General features: G+C 40.8%; 1 protein-coding gene across 2 annotated transcripts in view; it reads right to left on the reverse strand.

The window, feature by feature from the left end:
* Positions 1–20,691, reverse strand: part of GBE1 (1,4-alpha-glucan branching enzyme 1) — a 208,716-nt gene that overhangs the window by 120,005 nt on the left and 68,020 nt on the right. For both annotated transcript variants that reach the window (XM_077294074.1, XM_077294073.1), the window contains exons 5-7: positions 8,192–8,317; positions 6,588–6,723; positions 616–706 (exon numbers count right to left, since the gene is read on the reverse strand). In XM_077294074.1, coding sequence (XP_077150189.1) covers positions 616–706; positions 6,588–6,723; positions 8,192–8,317 — 353 coding nt within the window. The remainder of the gene's footprint in view (positions 1–615; positions 707–6,587; positions 6,724–8,191; positions 8,318–20,691) is intronic.

Here is a 20,691-nt window from a genome sequence, read left to right on the forward strand (position 1 = left end):
CCAAAATGACAGCATGCAGAGCAGCAAGTGACATTGCCAGAATCGGAGTCCCTGCCCCTACATCATGCTGCTCTCAGATTACATAGCAAAAGCCTGCTGACAAATTCCCTTCAAGGGCTCAAATTTGTTAATATACAAACATAATACATTTTTGTCATGTGTTAAGAAAAATCCTTCGAAAGACTGCAATTGACATCAAAACTACTCGCTGGCTGGACACAGACACATGGCATAAATAATTCTGTAAAAAAATAAAAAGTATACTTTTTTTTGTAAGTTAGTAATAACATGCCGATCATTTCAGGATGTGTTGAGCCAAAAGTAGTAAGGAAGAACACATCTGTTCTACAGAAAGAAAGATGTACTGAGATGGAGTCAAAAGAATACCCGAATGTACGCTACGCACAAGTAGCACGGAGACTTCCGAAAGTTTGTTCTTATTGTGCCGCACATGTTATTCCTGCAGAAGCCATGCTACTCTATGGCACTAACAGCAGCCCCACTGATATTTATTGGGAATAGCTTTTGCCTAATTTAACTTTGAAATGAAGTATTAAGGTATATTTATGGTGAATACAGTTAGTTGATTTGTGAATATTTTTTTTTTTATAATACCTTGATGCAGCAAAGAAACTGGTAATTTGGTACCCAAAACTTGCATAATATGCATGTTCCATAACGGCCATCATCTGAATACAGTTGTAACCTGTAAACGGAAATAAAATGACAACAATGTAGTAAGTTACATTAAACCTATTACAGAATCTTACATAAACGGTCAGTAATAGCAGGAGATACAAACCTCACCGATCTTTCTGGACAAGACATCTGCACTACAGCCCTGGAAGGTATACATATTAATGGAAGAGTATTTCTCACTTTTTTTTTTTTTATTATTGGATTTGCAGAATCTTTTTCCAAAGCTATCTAAATGTGGTTGATCTTGGCACAAAGTAAATTCAGAGGAATTTGTGTGACAATCATAGAAGTTATAAAAAGTCAGTAGCAATTGAGTAGGAATAAACATGGTGGTCGCGATTTTCAAGCTTGATTTACAAGTGGTTAAAAAATAAGAAAATAGTGAAAACGTTATGCTGGAAGGCAGGGCATATTTTACCTCCTATCAGCCCACGTGGCAGGGAAACACATCAAATAGTTATCTGCTGCTCTGCCTGAGCTTAACCAACTGTCCGTGCCAAGCTCCCGTTGGGAAGGCGCTAATTGAGGCAACTGAACCTTGAAAATTTCGGCAAACGTCACCATAAAATGCATTCATATTATGTAAAAAAAAAAAAAAAAAAAACACAACAGCAATGCTGCAAGAAGGGGCAGAGCTAAAGTCAATTAATAAATCTACTGTATATCCCACAGTACATCGCCATACGTGTATATTTTCTTAAAGTAGGCACCTGGAACATTACAAAAATTCCCCCAACACTTTACAAAACGTTCTAATTTCATGCAGAATTGCAAAAAACACTGATTAGTGTACTTAATACTTAAAACAAATTGCAGCCAGCATCTTGGCACGGATGTGTGGCCATATCCGTACACCGCACTGCTAGTGATGAGGTCCTGTTCTCAAGACTGATGCGGATCTACTACACGGTCATCTATGCTGAGGTATCCTGTGAATATTCTATAGTGTTTGTGATAGGAAAACCCCTATTTTTCTGGCATACTTGTAAAACTAAGGTTGCCTGGGTTTAACACTAGTGAAGAGCGAGTATACTCGTTGATTGGGCTTTCCCGAGCATGCTTGGGTGGTCTCCGAGTATTTGTGACTGCTCGGAGATTTAGTTTTTGTTGACACAGCTGCATAAGGGCAAATAGAATTCACAGTGCACCGCAAAAAAAAGCTTCCGTTGCTCTATATTTTTCTCACAGCCTTAAAAATGGCCCTTATGGCCTTACGGCGCTCCTACGAATTTTTGCGGCCCGTTTTTGCGGCCTCATAAAAATCCATTGGGGCCGCAAAAATGGGCCGAAAAAACACGGCAAGTGTAAAACCAGCCTTAAACTATATTTTTCTCGGAAAACGCTGCAGCATTTCAGAGTTAAACCAATTGATTTAACCAGAACCATACCATCAGAAACAAAACTCTTGCTACGAAGGTTGCACACTGATTACAATTACAAAATATTACAGAGCACAAAAAAAGTCCAAAAAAAGAAACCTGCGTTTGGAACTGCCTTGCATCCAGAAAGCTTGTTCTCCACTTTCACGACCCCTATAATCATGTAAAGTGTCCACAATAACATTGTTAAGTGTTAGTTTCCTTTTAACAACTTAAAAAAGATTCTTCTGTACCATTTCCAAAAAAAAAAAAAAAACACTAATATTTTCAGACCGGCAGCCCTTTCTTTCCTGACATTTTCTGCAGTTCTAACCTTGAGACACCTACACACATTTATATCCGGCTTAATATTCCATGCTACGATCTTTTCACTTAAACTATGATTTACTGATGTATATTTATAGATTTATCCTATTTTGAAACCTAAGTAAAAAAAAATCAAAATAACATGATGCAAAACATAAAAGTATTCTAGAGGTAATAAGCATAACTCCCTACAGTAGATACAGGCGAGAATATTGTGTGCGAAAAAAATAATGTGTATAATCCGACTTAAATTAAAAACCTGGTATTTTTCATTAGACTGTAAATAGCGTTACAACTTGCTATCTGAAATTAAAGCCGGCTCAATATTTTAATGTTAATGGCCTTTACGTAAATGATTCAAAAGGTCGCGTGGCGATGTCCGGAGAAAGCCAAAACTGTAACATTTTTCTGTTTTAATAAGACGAAAAACGAGGAAGATGCAAATACGAATCCAATTTGACTCCTGAATATTAAACTATGCCCATCTGCATGTCCTGAACTTCACGTGCACTTTTGATATTTACAAGGTAAATCATGAAAGGCGGCAGAAGTAATTGATTGTTTTGTACTATCCTTTACGCTTAGCCGTGGCTTTCTTTTTGGGTAAATACATTTCAAACACCCTGTACTTATATCTTTAATCATTACACATTGCTTATCACATTCAATTCCCCAAAGGAAGCTCTTGAAAAGAACAGACATAAAAGGCGTCTTTTTTTATTCTCTCTGTACAAGAAACACCTAAAGAAAATACAAGAAAGTTTCCCCCCCCTCTCCCCAATTCCTTTTTTATTTTGTTTTCTCCTTTGCCGCGTTTGTCACCTAAACTGCTTTTCTGTGATATGAAATGGAGGAAACCTGAAAGGAGAACAGTTAAGTGATAAATCCACAGAAGTTAGAACAAATCCTTCTTAAGTAAAACTTTAATGTCAGTAAAGAGATCCTCCTTCAAACAGATGGGAGATGATTAATATCAGTAAACGGAATAACCTTCAGGTTAACAAGAGCAAAAAGGAAGAAAGTTTCATTTTTTTTCCTCTCTCCCCCTTTTCAATTCTGAACGTACTATCATAATGTTCCTGCTCAAGTGTGAACAGATTCTAATTATTCTCGAGGTATTTATTTCGGCTTGTTTTAATTAAAAAGTATTCATTTTAACTAAAAAAAAAAAAAAAAAAAACAAGAAAAAGGATTTTTCAGAGCGTACCGTACTGAGTAACTGTGTACAGGCATATATTACAAATTTAACTTACATCTTCTCATATGTAAAATGCGAACTGCAAAAATAGACATACATTTTTTTTTTTTTTTTTGGGGGGGGGGTGGCTGGCAGGTTAAGTAGTGGTCAATTAGTATTAATTTACCTTTAATCAATGAGTAAAATCTGTTAAAAAAAAAAAAGTCATGTTAAGTCTTAGTAAAAATCCTCAGCGTTCATCTAGAATGGAGGGATTGTTAATAGTGATGATCGAGTGTACTCATTGCTCGGGTTTTCCCGAGCACGCTCTGGTGACCTCCGAGTATTTGCGACTGCTCGGAGATTTAGTTTTCATCGGGGCAGATGAATGATTTACATCTGTTAGCCAGCATAAGTACATGTGGGGGTAGCCTGGTTGCTAGGGAATCCCCACATGTACTCAGCCTGGCTAGTAGCTGTAAATCATTCAGCTGCCGCGATGAAAACAATCTCCGAGCAGTCATAAATACTCAGAGGTCACCTGAGCAACGAGTACACTGGCTCATCACTAATTATTAATTCTATAGTTTACAGCTCATTGCTCAGGCCACCTCAGCTCTCAAGCACTGCTCTGACGCTGGCCGGTTTGCTGGACGCTCCCAGCAGGGACGGCCTTAGGCTAAATGGTAACCTGTGCTAAATTGTCATGTGTGATCCCCACTCCATTGCTTTATCTACTCTAGTTTGCCCTGGACGCCTGCAAGTCTTTTGATACTCTAAAAAAAATTGATTGAAGCTTTCTTCACACTATGACTCCATCTGCTCTCCTGAGGCTCACATGTAGTTCTTAGGCCACGTAAGCCCTGCAGCCAATCACCAGCTGCTTCACTCTCACTTCCTTCAGATGAAAATGCGACTCAGAGAAAATCATAGAGTCAGAAGCTCTCACTTCTTTTAGGTGTCAGTTGTGTCCAAATGAAATGAGAGTGAAGCCACTGTTGATTGGTTACAGGGCTCCCGTGGGATAAAATACATCATGAGGGTCCCAGGAGAGCAGGTGCCATAATAGCTGGAATCACACTGGCACCTGAGGGGAGTAGAAGCTGCTGGTATTTTATAAGAGGGAATATAACAATTGAGAAGGAGCTATCCAAGTAATGGACAACTCCTTTAATAAAAGAACTGGAGTAGGATGTGCCTAATCCATAAGAGGGTTGCTACACTACTTTGACATTGATAATCTATCCTAATGATAACAGATCAGTGACTTAATATTTGGTTGCACACCCTTTGGAATAAACAACTGCAATCAAATGGTTTCCTATAACCATCAACAAGTGCCTTACATTTCTCAAATGGAATTTTGGACCACTCTTCATTTGCAACCTGCTCCGGGTCTCAAATTTGAAGGGTACCTTCTCCCAACAGCAATTTTAAGATCTCTCCAAAGGTGATCAATGGGATTTGGATCCAGACTCATTGCTGCCAATTCAGAACTCTCTATCGCTGTGTTTCCATCCATTTCTGGGCGCTTCTTGAAGTAGGTTTGGGGTCATTGCCCTGCTGGAAGAACTATGACCTACAACACAAACCCAGTTTTCTGACACAGACCCAAAATCCTTTGGTAATCTTCAGATTTAATGATGCCTTGCAATCAAGGCACCTAGTGGCAGAGGCAGCAAACCCCACTCAAAACATCTTTCAAACGCCACCATGTTTGACTGTAGGTATTGGGTTCCTTTCTTTGTAGACCCCATTATGTTTTCAGTAAACAGAATGATGTGATTTACCAAAAAGCTCTATCTTGGTCTCATCTGTCCACAAGACAATTCCCCAGGAGGATTTTGGCTTACTCACGTACATTTTGGCAAACTGCAGTCTAGCATTTTTAGGTCTCTGTGTCAGCAGTGGGGCACTTCCTTTTCCTTTTTATACAAATGTCAATGGATAGGTCATGCTGACACTAATGCAATGTACACTATGCCTACAGGAGAGCTTGAATTTCTTTGGAACTTGATTGGGGTTGCTGCTCCACTATCCTGCATTGCAACCTTTCATCAATTTCTCTGCCCTCTACATCAAGGGAGATTAGCTACAGTGCTATGGGTAGTGAACTTCATTAACATGTTGCACACAGTGGAGAAAGGATCATCAAGATCTCTGGAGATGGACTTGTAACCTTGAGAGATTGTTGATATTTTTCAACAATTCTTGTTCTCAAGTCCTCAGACAGTTATCTCTTTCTGTTCTCCATGCTTTGGTGGTACACAGACACAAAATGCAAAGACTGAGGCAACTTCCCTCTGTTCTATCTGGTTTCAGGTGATTTTCATATCACCTACACCTTTTACTTGCCATAAGTGAGTTTGAACAAGTATGCTTTTGTTAGGCCCATTTTTTGGTGCTGTGTATGAAATTATGTCAAATTTGCCTTTTTCTGTTTTTTATTTCTTTGATCTTTTGTGTTGTTCCAATACACAGAAAACTAAATAAATGTGTAATTGCAATAATTTTCTGGGAGAAATATTTCACTTTCTGGAACAATTTCAATACTTTCGGCCATGACTGCATATGTTTACATATATTTCAATTGGTGTCAATAGTGTTTTATGCATGTGTAGTTGTATATGACTGGAGTGGCCATGCTCTTAGCGGTACACTTCAACTGCTCCTGCCAAATGTAATCCTTAAACGTTGTGCAAATCTAGCCTATATTTAAGAAAAAATAAAACCACAAAACATTTAATCATACTTATGGCTAAGACAGGAAAAAAGAAAGGTTTACTTTGTCTCTGAAAAAATAAAATGTCAGAATTGCCCAAAGTTGACGGGCAAAGAAAAGATGAGCAGCTTTAGACTGAGTGTATCACTCAACAGGAGCCTATAAGGAGTATTAGTGTCTATAAAACGACTTTCTGGAGGAAATGTCACAAGGTGAACGATTATTGCTTTGAAAATGTAACATATATCGATCAGAAAACAATGTAAAGAAGCAGAAGACACAAACTATTCCTACTTTAGCTTACCAAGATCCTTTATCTTTGGTAGCACATTATGTGTGAAATTTTTATAAGATGCAATTTTTCCTTCCGGTGATGCAATTCCGACATGAGCTTCATAAATGCGGATACTGTTTGGCCTCCTTGGGCGCTCATACTTACACTATAAGAAAAAGGTATGTGGTTATCTCTACCATAATGTAAAAGGACATTACATAAAAATACATACATGGTAAATTGAGATTATTCAGGTTTTCTTCGATAACAGCTTTATACTTATTGCTAGGTATATTGAGGTGGTCTCATCATAGAATCTACATATATGGGAGCCGCGAGAGATCAGCTGGCTGCAAAGGCCACGACCGCTAGAAATCTCCATAAACAACATTAGAATTCACTCCGAAGAATGGTGATAAATGTTAATACTGTGAGTCACTATGGCTGATGCCGAGTATGTCGGGAAGGGGTGAGGGGGGGGAGCGTTCTATGATGATCTCTAAAGATACATAAATGAGAAGTCTTGATGGACCACACATATAAGTGAAAAAGGCATATGTTCCTGCAGTGAAGATCGACCACTGTAATCTATATGTATGGTCTTGTATAAAATAGGCCCCCATATCATCCCGATTCCTGAATGTGCAGTGATGGACTGTATATAATGAATGGATTATTTCTACAATGTGACGCAAGTTGGGATCACAGGACAATTGGACTTATACTAACCCATGTTCCTGGGAGTAGAAAAGGACTTGCTTACAAAGGACTTCCAAGAATAGAACTTTACTGTTTTTTTTTAAACTGCTTGTTTTAAAACTTTTTTGCATGTTTTATGTAGGTCTGTTATTTCCCTATTTTTATACATAGTACGCTGTACCTTTTGTGTATTAAAGCCATTAAACTTTAATATCTTTGCCATGTTGCCCTATCAAAGTTAAGTGCCTCCGTAAAGATTAAGTGGTAGTTTGTGCATGTGGCCTATGTAAGGCCTGCGGCCAGTAAGTACACTGTGTGCACGACGTTGGGACTTACTGCCATCTCGGTAAGTGGTGGCAGCATGAGCGTGTTGGGAAGGTGAACTGGCTTGGGGGACGCTCTGTGTTCAATCTGCAGTCTGAGTGAGGGGCGAGTATGAGATCGTACTGTAGAGTGATGTGGAGCCTTTAAAAAGTCACCCCACCCAACATCACAGAGGCTAAGGATGGGTTAACATGGCGTTATCAGCAGCCCGCTCAACACATGCGGTAAACGGGCTGCATTAATGCAATTGGCAGCATGCCAAATGCTAGCGCAGATAGAGCTAACAGATGCTCTATCTGCACTAGCAGTGACGGACCCGGAAACGCTGCAGCCCGCGTCCCAGGGTCCGCCACTCAATGAAGGCACATCGCTAGCGCATGCCCATTGTGGGCGTGCGCTAGCGATGCGTTCGACATAGGGCTTAATGGTGGCGTTAACGGACTGCCAAAATGTAATGTGAACCCAGCCTAAGTGAGAACCTGACAATGTCGGTTACCTTAAAACATTTTAATACTTGTAGCATATTTAGGCAATGTTAACCAAAAGCTTTGGGAATTTTAGACGTGCAAATTGCAACGGTTTAGAAGCAATGGCAGCAGTTATCACCTTACCGTATAAGAGTCAACTGGTTGCCAATGAACCCAGTCATACACCACCTTTTTCTCCTCTTGAAAAACATACTTTGCCCATGGTGAGATCCGATAAATCACTTCTCCTGACTTGGTTTTAATTACTACCTTTAAAAGAAAAAAGTAAATATCTGTAGATTCAAGTTTCATTAAGGGACTTTAGTATTTCTTATGGATATTTACAAAGACTATCTACAGTGACGACCAAAAAGTTTGGCTGTTGTGATGCCATTTTCCTGGTGACGTTAGTAAACAGGAAGCAAATGGTGAAAGGATGAATATTCTGTTTGACATTGTTTTATCTCTTATGTGTTGGTTTTCAACATTTCCTGGGCCAAATGTTTTGCATATTTTATCATAAGTAGTCAGATTTGGCCTAAAATTTGTATTTTTGCTTGTGTGTTTTTCGGTAAAACATGGCAAAGACAAAGTCAAATTTCTCACCAAACGTCACGGAGCTTATTCGGGGAGTGAAGTCTGGCAAAAGCCAAAAAGAGTTAGCTATAGAATTCAACTGTTCTCAGAGTCAAGTGTCACGTATAATAAAGAAAGAAAAAGAAGGTCATGGATCAGCTGACAAACCTAGAAGTGGACGACCACGTAAATATCTCAAAAGTGCTGTACAGATCTTGCACGAATTGAACAAAGAATGAGGGATCAAAGTGAGTCCCCAAACTGTGTGGCGATGGCTAAGAGCAGTAGGGTTGAATGTACAAGTTCCAGTCAAAAATCCTTTCATCTCTGCAAAGAACCAGAAGGTCCGACTTGAATTTGACAAAGAACACAGTCAATGCAAAGAGATAAATTGGTTTAAGGTGTTGTGTTCCAAGTTCAATTCAAGTTCAAATCTGTTTGGTAGTGATGGCAAGCACTATATATACTGCCCAATTGGAAAACATAATGATGTAAGGTCCCAAACATCTACAGTGAAACAAGGTGGTGGCAATGTCATGGATTGGGGCTGCTTTTCTGCATCTGCCATTGGCTCTCAGCATAGAAATGATGGAAGCATGAATGCTACCATGTACAAGGATATACTGCAGAATGTAATGCTGCCACATGGTAAAACCAAAGTAGGCAGGGACTGGAAATTCCAGCAAGACAATGATCCTAAGCACACATCTTATTTAGTACAAAACTGGTTAACAAAGAAAAATGTTCGCCTTTTGCAATAGCCAAGCCAATCACTGGATTTAAAACCTTTGGAGCACTTTTGGGATGAGTTAGGGCGACGAGTTGGGGCCCGTACCCATAGCATTAAAGATCAATTGTTTGCAGATTTGCAAATGGAATGGAGCAAGAATCCTCAGGATGTCTTGAATACCCAAGTGATTTCAATACCCCGTCAGTGTGGTGCAATAATTAAAGCAAGCGGTTATGCTACAAAACACTAAGTTATGGCATTGTAAACAATGAATTACTCTCTAGGTTGTTGTTGTGATCAATAAATAGTATATGCAAAACATTTGGCAGACAGTATTCTTTAGGCTAGGTTCACATTAGCGTTTGAATCTGCAGCGTATCATCTGCATGCGCAAATGCATGCAAAAACGCAGCGTTTATCCGCATCAGCTTACGCATGATGGCAAAAAACGCTGCGTGTGCATGCATTTTTTGCCTGCGTTTGTGTTTATGCGCATGCGTTCGAAATTTCCAGGAGGACGTGTATCAGTTCCTGGACATGCACAGTCCGAAGTAAGTAAGCGCATCGAACGCAAGGACATGTGTACACATGCGTTCCCAAAGACAGTAATGCGTTTTTTTAATACACTCATCCGCATGCACACGCCTGCGCTTATTTGATGGATTTTTGACACCTCCAAAAAATGCAATATGTTGCATTGGCCGTGCCCCTCCACACACCGGAAAAAGATGCATGCGTACACAAAAGCATGGAAAAGCATGCCCATGCGTACACCATGTTAAAGATAGGGACGCCTGACGCATGCAGATGTATGCGTCAGAAACGCTGTGGACACAACCGCAAATGTGTAATTGGCCTTAGTTAAATGACCATACCTATATTCTAAAGCATTTTGGTTAAAATTAAGATCTTGCATGACGACAACTTCATGCACTTTCAATTCATCACCAGGAAAATGGCGTCACAACATCAAGACAGAAGTAACCATACTTAAAAAAGCAAAACTTATAGTCGCCACTGTATATTGCATTCTTACATTAATCTGAAAATCTACTGCATCTTGTACAATCATAAGTAATGTTAACCGTACTTTTCGGAATTAAAATAATTTAAAAAAATGTCAAAACATTCAGCACATTTGCGGTGTCTTTGCGGTCAGCTTTGCTTAAGACATCATACCCATAGAGATGTACAAAGCTAAAAGTCTGGAATGCGAACATCCGATAACTCCATGTTCTACCAGACCTCCACATTATAGTATGTTTTGACAATATTTCAGCACAGTATATACAGGCACAGTCTGATGGTCACAGGCACAAACAAGCATTCAGCGATGAGCGCAAGTGCTCATTACTTGAGTTTGCCTACGGTGCTCGGGTGTGCACAAAGTATCGCGGATTCGCGGGTGCTCGAGCGACATGTTCGCGTCCCCACGCCGGGATGTTTTGCAGCAGTTAGGCAGACACAAAATATGTGTGGCCTGTGACATACACGGGCAAACCCCACATGGTTTGTGGCTGTCTAACATGTAGTTGTCGGGACTCGAACATGTCACGAGCATCCGCGATAAAAAAGCGCAGCAATAAGGGGTCTTTAAATGTTAGATTTTTATGGTATATCTAAAGACGAATTTCACCCCAGGCCTGCCAAGTGAAGAGGTAATAAAATATGTACAACTCACAATTATCTGACAAATTGAGATGACCAATTGTGAGGCAAATACCAGCATCTACTAAACACTTATGGCTTATTGAGGAAATACTACAAATGTCCAGTGATGCCATTTACCTGCAGATATAGGGTCATCTGTAGGAATATCACATTTGAATACTCTGTAGCCAGCTTACTGAAAGAACAGCTTGAATGGGAGAAAATAAAGCTACAGTGGCATGTAAAAGTTTGAGCACCCCCGGTCTAAATTACTTTTATTGTGAACAGTTAAGCAAGTTGAATATGAAATTAACTCTAAAGGCCTAAAGTTAAAGATGAGTTTGGGGACACCCGCATGGTTAGAACCTAGCAACACAACCATTGAAAGTATCAAAGCCTGTAAACCTCTTTTTGCAGCCAAACAAGCATCTTTCATTTCTTGTTAGAGGGATTTTCATTATTATTATTATTATTATTATTATACATTTTTATAGCGCCATTTATTCCATGGCGCTTTACATGTGAAATACGGGGCAAATATAGACAAATACGTTCAACATGAGCAAAAAACAAGGCACACGGGGGTACATAAGGAGGGAGGACCCTGCCCGCGAGGGCTCACAGTCTGCAGGGGATGGGTGATGATACACTAGGAGAGGGTAGAGCTGGTTGTGCGGCGGTTCAGTAGGTTCAGGATCACTGCAGGCTGTAGGCTTGTCGGAAGAGGTGAGTCTTCAGGTTCTTTTTGAAAGTTTCTATGGTAGGCGAGAGTCTGTTGTGCTGGGGTAGAGAGTTCCAGAGTATGGGGGAAGCACGGGAGAAGTCTTGGATGCGGTTGTGGGAAGAAGAGATGAGAGGGGAGTAGAGAAGGAGGTCTTGAGAGGATCGGAGGTTGCTTGTTGGTAGGTACCGGGAGATCATGTCACAGATGTATGGAGGAGATAGGTTGTGGATGGCTTTCTAGGTCATTGTGAGGGTTTTGAACTGGAGTCTCTGGATTTTCATCCACTTTTCCTTGGAAAATTCTTCCAGTTCTGTGAGATTCCTGGGCCGTCTTGTATGTACTGCTCTTTTGAGATCTAGCCATAGATATTCAATGATGTTCGGATTAGGGGACTGTGAGGGCCACTGTTAAACCTTCAGCTTGCAAATTATGGGGTAGTCTATTGTGGATTTTAATGTGTGTTTAGGTTTATTATCCATTTGTAGAAGTCATCCTCTTCAACTTCTTTACAGATACTGTTATGTTTGCAACAAGAATTTGTTGAAATTTCATTTAATCCATTCTTTCCTTTACCCGTGAAATATTTCCTGTGCTATTGGGTGCAACACAAGGCAAGATTGATCCACCCCCATGCTTAATAGTTGGCGAGATGTTCTTTTCTCTAAACTCTGTGCCCTTTTTTCACCCACATACCTGAGATCATTGTGGCCAAAAAGTTCTATTTTAACCTCCTCTGTCCATAGGACTTGTTACCAAAATGCATCAGGCCTGTTTAGATACTCTTATGCATACTTCTAACACTGAATTTTATGGTGAGGTCCGCTTTATGATTCAGAGTCCGCTAGCCGAAGGCTGAAACATATGATCACACACACGAAGGTCAAGCATGAATGTGGTTTATTGTTATTGCGGTTCAGTATTTCCAAACTGCTTTAATCAGGACCAAACCACAATGATTCACTCATTGCAACATATGTCCTTAGTGGGTCCTGCTGCAGCCTATAAATGCTTCTACAGAAGTTTAGCATGTCACAACCCTATAAAACGTGAGCATACCCATTATATTTTACACCATTTGATTATCAGATAGGAACCTATTTGGGCTTTTCTGTCTCTACAGTTTTACCATTTGATTTATATTTGTGCAGATGTCTCTGAACAGTAGAACAATGTACCACAACTCCAGAGTCTGATAAACCTTTCTGAACGTCTTTTGCAGTCAAGCGGGTGTTTCGATTTGCCTCTCAGAAAATCTTACAAACAGCTCTCACTGAAATTTTGATTGGTCTTCCAGTCCTTATCTTGACCTCAACTGTTCAAGTTAACTGCCATTTGTCAATTACATTTCAAACTAGGTAAAGGGCAACTTAAAAGTCCTTTACTATCTTATAACCTTCTCCTGATTTGTGGGCCTCTACTATTTTCAATTTCAGAGTGCTAGGCAGCTGCTTAGAAGAACCCATGGCTGCTGTTTTTTGGCACAAGGTTAGAGGAGGCTGGGTTTTTATAAAGATGGGAAATTTGCACGACCTGGCCTTTCCTAACGATGATGGTGAACAAGCCATAACCCTAACAGACTAATTAAGGTCTGAAAACTTGGTCAAAGTTATCTGAGAACAGAAATCACCAAAGCCCAAACTTTTGCAAATGCCCATTTTCCTTTTTGTAATTTATACAATGTATAAAAAAAAAAAAATGACAATATTTTTTTTCCTAAAATACAAAGGAAATGTGTCATCTTTAACTTTAGTCCTTTTAGAGATCACATCACCTTCACCTTGCTTATCTGTTCACAATAACAGTAATTTTGGTAAGGGGTGCCCAAACTTTTTCATGCCAATGTACAGTATAGACTCCCTGCAGCTGCTCGCGTCTAGTCATTGAGGCGGTTATAGTCACCGCTCACTACACAGTTTAGGCACCTACAGTGATAGCCTGCTCTCCAGCATGAGTGCAGTGTGTATGTGCACAGAACAGGCTGTCAATGAATGTGCCAGGAGTGATTACAGCAGGCTTGATGCAGAATGAACGGGGATTGTAACTGCTCCCTTCAAAGCTTGAGGCGACTGGAAGAGTGGAGGTAGTGAGAATATAAGCTGTAGCTACACTTCCAATAAGCATGAACATAGGCTTTAATCCTATATCTCCAGATATATATATAGCATTTATGGACTTGACAGGTTACCATAAACTAGGACAAAAGCCAGTTACACTTTACACTGCAGCGTTTTATAGAAAACATACAATGAAAAACTGTCCAGGGACAACGTGTCTCAAATGACTATTCCAAGGCAAGACCCCAGCGGGTGATCTACCACCTTCCTCCCATTGACCGACGGGTTTCTTTCTCTAGACAGGACATACATAGGAGAGACCTGCGAGTCTAGAGAAGTGGCGAGGAGACAAGCCATTAGAGAGATGCCTCCGACTTGTCATCCGAGATACATACTCACGTGGAAGGCTTTTTAACTTATGTTATATTAATTTTCTCGAAAATACCTTGGCATCAGAGTAAAACATAATCGACTATATAATAATGCAGAAATTATCTGATTCACGCGTCCTGTGTTCAAGCAGCATGAATCTACCATCACATTCCCTTTAAGGGGAAGTAGGAAGCAGTTATACAAGAGTGTACAAAGGGTCTTTAAAAAAAAAAAAAATAAGAAAAACAACATTTTAGAGGTGGCATGTTTTATTAGTGTAAGCACAATTTTTTATTTATTTTTTTTTACTTTTTTTTAAAGTACGGTGAAAAGTTATTCTGACAAAGCACATGTGTTGTTTCATTATGCAGATGGCAGTGTCTGCCAGCTAAGGTCGTCATAGATTGGTAGAATTCAGTGACAAAACATGACAGTTCAAGGAGACTCTTAGCCTCAAGCTCCCTACAATCAAGTCTCCAGATTTAGAGGTTTTTTCTTGCATTGCAGGATAGAGTATGTAAAAAAGTTACCGTTTAGATTTAAAGTGTACCAGTCTATCCAGCGCCTGGAGCAGCCACTTTTATCAGTCCATCACTTCAGAACTCAAGATAAATGTACTGGTCAGAAGAGATTTATAGCTCTTAGCCCTCAGCCTCAAAAACAATTTCTGGGAATAATACAGCATTTTAGAATACAAAAAAAGTCACGATTCAAGCTGAATCCTTGAATCACTGAAGAATCTGATACAATAGAAAAGCAAAGACGTTGTGAACTAAAGTTTTATCTTTTTTCCCTTTTGTAGCGCAAAGTAGTAAGAAAGACATTAACACTATAGAAATAACACGCTGACAGAAGAAGACAAATAAATACATAGCAAGCCAACAAGCCATTCTGTCCTTCGCACATTAAACCATAGCTGGTGTTCTAGCATGGACTCTATGGCTAGGTATATAATGAGGTGACATTGACCTGTGATGATCACGTTCCTTACAAGACTACGTCCCCTTGTGCTCAATTCTATAAGCATCCCACTCATGTAAAATCTGTTAAACTTATATCATGACAAAGTAAAAAACAATATTTGCATCACAATATGGTGTGCACAATCAAAAACGCGGAGGCAGGAGACAATCATAATGGGTGAACTGATCAGTCTGTCCAAGCATTAATGGATATTGGACAGGTAACTCCATCTCACCCTCCAATGGGGTGGTCTGTGTTGTCCTTTCTCATTTTCGGGTCCTCTATCAGAAGCCTGGGAGTTTGAAGGTTCTGTGCAGGACCTTAGTTCCCAGCATTGCGCTTTTCTGGACAGAGTTCAGATGTTAGTCCTGGGATGTGTTGTAGCCATTTTTCCAACTTAGGCTACTTTCACACTAGCGTCGTACGACGCACATCACAATGCGACGTGCCGACGCATACTGTGCAAGAAAAACACAACGGGGGCAGCGGATGCAGTTTTACAATGCATCCGCTGCCCCATTGTGATGTCCGGGGAGGCGGGGGCGGAGTTGCGGGGGCGGAGTTCCGGCCATGCATGCGCGGTCGGAAAAGGCGGACACGGCGCACCAAAAAACGTTACATGTAACTTTTTTTGTGCCGACGGTCCGACGCAACATGACGCATCCGTCGCACGACGGATGCAACGTGTGGCAATGCGTCGCTAATGCAAGTCTATGGAGAAAAAACGCATCCTGCAAGCAAATTTCCAGGATGCATTTTTTCTCCAAAACGACGCATTGCGACGTGCGTCGTACGACGCTAGTCTGAAAGTAGCCTTAGGGGTCACTCCATCACTCCAAGTGCTCCTATCACCACTGGAATCACTGTTGCCTTCACCTTCCACATCTTCTCCAGTTCTCCTTTGAGGCCCTGTTATTTCTCCAGCTTCTCATATTCCTTCTTTCTGATGTTGCTGTCACTTGGCACTGCCACATCTATTATTTTTGTTGTCTTCTGATCCTTGTCTACTATCACAATGTCTGGTTAGATAGCAACCCCTGCTTATCTGTATGGATCTTGAAGTTCCACAGGATTTTAGCCCTTTAATTCTCCACCACTTTTTCTGGGGCTCTGCCACATGGTTTTAATGGGACTTAGCCCATATGCTGTGCAGATGTTCCTGTATATAATTTCTGCTACTTGGTTGTGGCGTACAGTAATTGCTGTTCCTGCTTGCGTTTTGCATCCTGCCACTATGTGTTGGACGTTTTCTGAAGTTTCTTTGCATAGTCTGCACCTTGGGTCTTGTCTTGTGTGGTAGATTCCTGCTTCTATGGATCTGGTACTTAGTGCTTGCTCTTGTGCCACTATGATTAGTATACTGGTATAGAAGAAGAGCACTCACCCTCCGCAAACTTTTTCAGTCTTTATTCTGGCATCATATAAATAGCAGGAATATATAGGGAGAACAGTAGATCCAAAAGACGACGGCCGTTTCGCGCTGCCATGCTTCTACGGGTCTAGGTGTGCCACTATGATTAGTGCCTCTGTGCTGTCTCGGAGAAATCCTACCAATGGCTGGAGAAAGCTGGACTCCATGTCAGCCACCTCCATTATCTGTCGATCGGACATCCCATGCTGTGGCTTGTCTTTCCATGGCACTTCATGTTCCTGTTCTTCCTTCCGGATCTGTTGTTGTTGCTGCCTTTAGGCTTTCTCTCAGCATCTCATCTCTTGGTGCCATTTTTCTGATTTATTCTTGGATACTCCTTGTTTCATCCATGATGGTGGCTTGGATGCTTATCAAACCTCAACCACCCTCCTTTCTGTTGGTATGCAATCTTTGGGTGTTAGACTTTGGGTGGAGACCTCCATGCATTGTATGGAGCTTTTGTATCTTCACATCTCCAGCCCCCATCTCTTCTTTTGGCCAGCACACTATGCCAGCAGGGTATTCGATAACTGGCAGGGCATATGTATTCATGGCGTGGGTTTTATTCTTTCCATTGAGCTGGCTCTTCTGGACCTGTCTTACCCTTTGATGGTATTTGGATGTTGCTGCTTTCCTTGCCTCCTCACCATGGTTACCATATCCCTGTGGGATGCCGAGGTAGATGTAGCATGTCTCTACATCTGCTATGTGCCCTGCTGGTAATTCCACTCCATCAGTCTTGACTACCTTGCGTCTCTGTATTACCAACCGGCCACACTTCTCCAGTCTGAAGGACATCCCAATGTCTTCGCTGTAGATCTTTGTCAGGTGGATCAGTGAATTGATGTCTCGTTCGTTTTTCACATACAGCTTGATGTCATCAATGCAGAGGAGGTGGCTGATGGTGCTTCCACTCTTGAACTTGTATCTATAGCCAGACTCTGTATCTGACTGAGGGGGTTCAAGCCTATGCAGAACAGCAATGGGGACAGTGCATCACCTTGGTATATTCTGCATTTGATGGTCACTTGAGATATTTGTCTTGAATTGAGTTCCAATTTTATTCTCCATAGCCCCATTGAGTACTTAATTTCCTGTTGACATTGTAGAGAGCCAAGCATTTACAGATCCATGTGTGTGGCATTGAGTCATAGGCTTTACTGTAGTCAATCCAGGCTGTGCAGAGACCAATCTTAGTGTGCATATTTATGATATGCTATATTATAAATATATATATATTCTCCATGTTACCTAATAAGGAAAGGACTTCTGTTATGTAAATAGGCGCATAAGATCGACTACAGAGTCAAGCTATTATTCTACACAACTATTAAAGGGGTTGTCCATTTAAAAATAAAACAACATCAAGTATCAGTCATTTTGATTTTTATTTCATGAAACAATAGTACACATGAAAATAATAAACTTTAGCAATATATCTTTATCTCCTGGACTGATCTTTAAACCCTTTCCCATCTTAGACGTATAGTTACGTCTAAGGTGGGCTCCCCCTGTTTGGTGCAGGCTCAGGCGGAAAGCCCGCAAACCTTTCTGGCACATGTCACCTGATTTGAACAGCTCACATGTGCCTTTAACAGCCGCGGGTGGAATCGCGATCGACACGTGACTGTTAACATGTTAAATGCCGCTGTCAATCTCTGACAGCAGCAGTTAACATGCTCGTGCAGGAAGCACGCCACTAATCCCACCCATGTCACATAACAGCAGGTCACCGATGAGCTGGCATGGGTTGTCATTGCCAGATAGCTATTAGAGCTGCCCAGCGGACAGCGCTCATAGCAAGTGACCATTTTAGCTATAGCAATCGGAAGACTTGTAGCGCAAGCAATTGGAAGACTATGGAATTAAGTTTTAAAAAAAGGTTTTTAAAAATATTTAAAAAAAAAAAAAAATTAAACAAGGTCAAATCACACCTCAATTTGCACAATTAAAAAAAAAAAAAAACAAAGAAAAAAATACACATATTTGATATCGAAGCAATCAGAATCGCCCATCCTAGCAACATATAAAAAGAAATAATCTGATCGGTAAACGACGTAATGAGAAAAAAAAAATTCAGAAAGCCAGAATTACGCCTTTGTTGGTCGCCGCAACATTGCATTAAAATGCAATAACGGGCGATCAAAAGATCATATGTACACCAAAATGGTATCACTAAAAAGAGTCAGCTCGGCACGCAAGAAATAAGCCTTTACCCAGCTCCAGATCACGAAAGATGGAGACGCTATGGGTCTCCGAAAATGGCATTTTTTAAAGAAAGTTTGGATTTTTTTCACCATTTAAATAAAAAGAACCTTTAGATGTTTGGAATCTACAAACTCAATCACCTAGAAAATCATAATGGCAGGTAAGTTATAGCACTTAGTGAACATGATAAAATAGCAAAACAAAAAAACTAATTGTGGAATTTCACAACATTTTCACATTTTTTTCCGGTTTCAAAGTACACAATAAAACCAACTGTGTTGATCAAAACTACAACTCGTCCCACAAAAATCAAGCCTTCACATGGCCATATTGACGGAAAAAAAAAAAAAAGTTATGGCCTCTGGTAAGAATGGGAGAAAAACTCAAAAAAGGAAAAACCCAAGGTGGTGAAGGGGTTAAAGTAAATCTGTCAGCAGGTTTTTGCTGTGTAATCTGAAGACAGCATAATGTAGGGGTTAAAACACAGATTTCAGGGATGCCTATTGTTAAGATCAGTGCTTTTCTTTGCTTGCAATAATTGTTTAGTACTAGGAGATTATCATTGCTCAGACACAGCAGAATGTGCATGTTAGTCTGACACTCCCATTACTGAGATAAACAGCTCACTGTCTATGGACATTGTGTATAGAGCCTGGTGTGGGCGGGGTTAGCTTCCTCAGCTCTGCTGCATTGCGAAATCTAAAGCTCTGTGTGAGAAGGGCTGCACCCAGTAATCTAAGTGATACCTCACTGGATTCAGCTTCTCTTTGCCTACATCATGCAGATCTTAGAAAAGGTAGCAAAAATCTTCTGACAGATTCCCTTTAACTCTCAATTTGTAAAATCTATACTCGGTAAAGACAGCTTTTCCAATTACTGAGATAGAACATTAAAAGCACCAATTGTCATCTCCTATGAAGAGGGGAGTGGCTAGAAGGCAAAACACTGACATTCTACTGCAAGTTCACCTCAAATGACAGTTACAGTCACAGAACTTTAAGTGCACTGTCACCTCCTATGTCAATAATGGGTAAAATCTGTCTTCAGTGAAAACTTAAAGTACAGAATTTTCCATGAATTGAGAATTTTGTGAATGAATGATCTCCCCAAGAGCAGAAAGAAGTGGATTTCTCTAGTAAGATAAATGTTAGCATTTCTTATTTTCCAAATTGCTTTTGATTTATGAAAAAAGAAAAACAAAATATTTAATGGCCACCAATACGACTTAAAGGGAACCTGTCACCCCCAAAATCAAAGGTGAGCTAAGCCCAACGGCATCAGGGGCTTATCTACAGCATTCTGGAATGCTGTAGGTAAGGCCCCGATGTATCCTGAAAGATGAGAAAAAGAGGTTAGATTATACTCACCCAGGGGCGGTCCCGCTCCGATGGGCGTCACGGTCCGGTCTGGGGCCTCCCATCTTCTTACGATGACGTCCTCATCTTGTCTTCACGCTGCGGCTCCGGCACAGGCACACTTTGTCTGCCTGAGGGCAGAGCAAAGTACAGCAGGGCACAGGCGGCGGGAAAGGTCAGAGAGGCCCAGCGCCTGCACACTGCAGTACTTTGCTCTGCCCTCAACAGGCAGACAAAGTACTCCTGCGCCGGAGCCACAGCGTGAAGACAAGAAGAGGACATGATCGTAAGAAGATGGGAGGCCCCCAGACCGCGACACCCATCGGAGCGGACCGCAGCAGGTTCTTTTTCTCATCTTTCAGGATACATCGGGGGCTTTTCTACAGCATTACAGAATGCTGTAGATAAGCCCCTGATGCCGGTGGGCTTAGCTCACCTTCGATTTTGGAGGTGACAGGTTCCCTTTAACCTTATCGGCACTCTGAGATCTTGATTGTGTGGTTCTGAAGTTTGCAATAGCAATTCATGGCCAAATAACGGTCTTAAGCTATGTGCCCACGTTGCGGAATCGTGTGCGGATTTTTCCGCACCGGTTTTGCAA

Source organism: Ranitomeya variabilis, chromosome 3, assembly GCF_051348905.1.
Source record: "Ranitomeya variabilis isolate aRanVar5 chromosome 3, aRanVar5.hap1, whole genome shotgun sequence".
Lineage (NCBI taxonomy): Eukaryota > Metazoa > Chordata > Amphibia > Anura > Dendrobatidae > Ranitomeya > Ranitomeya variabilis.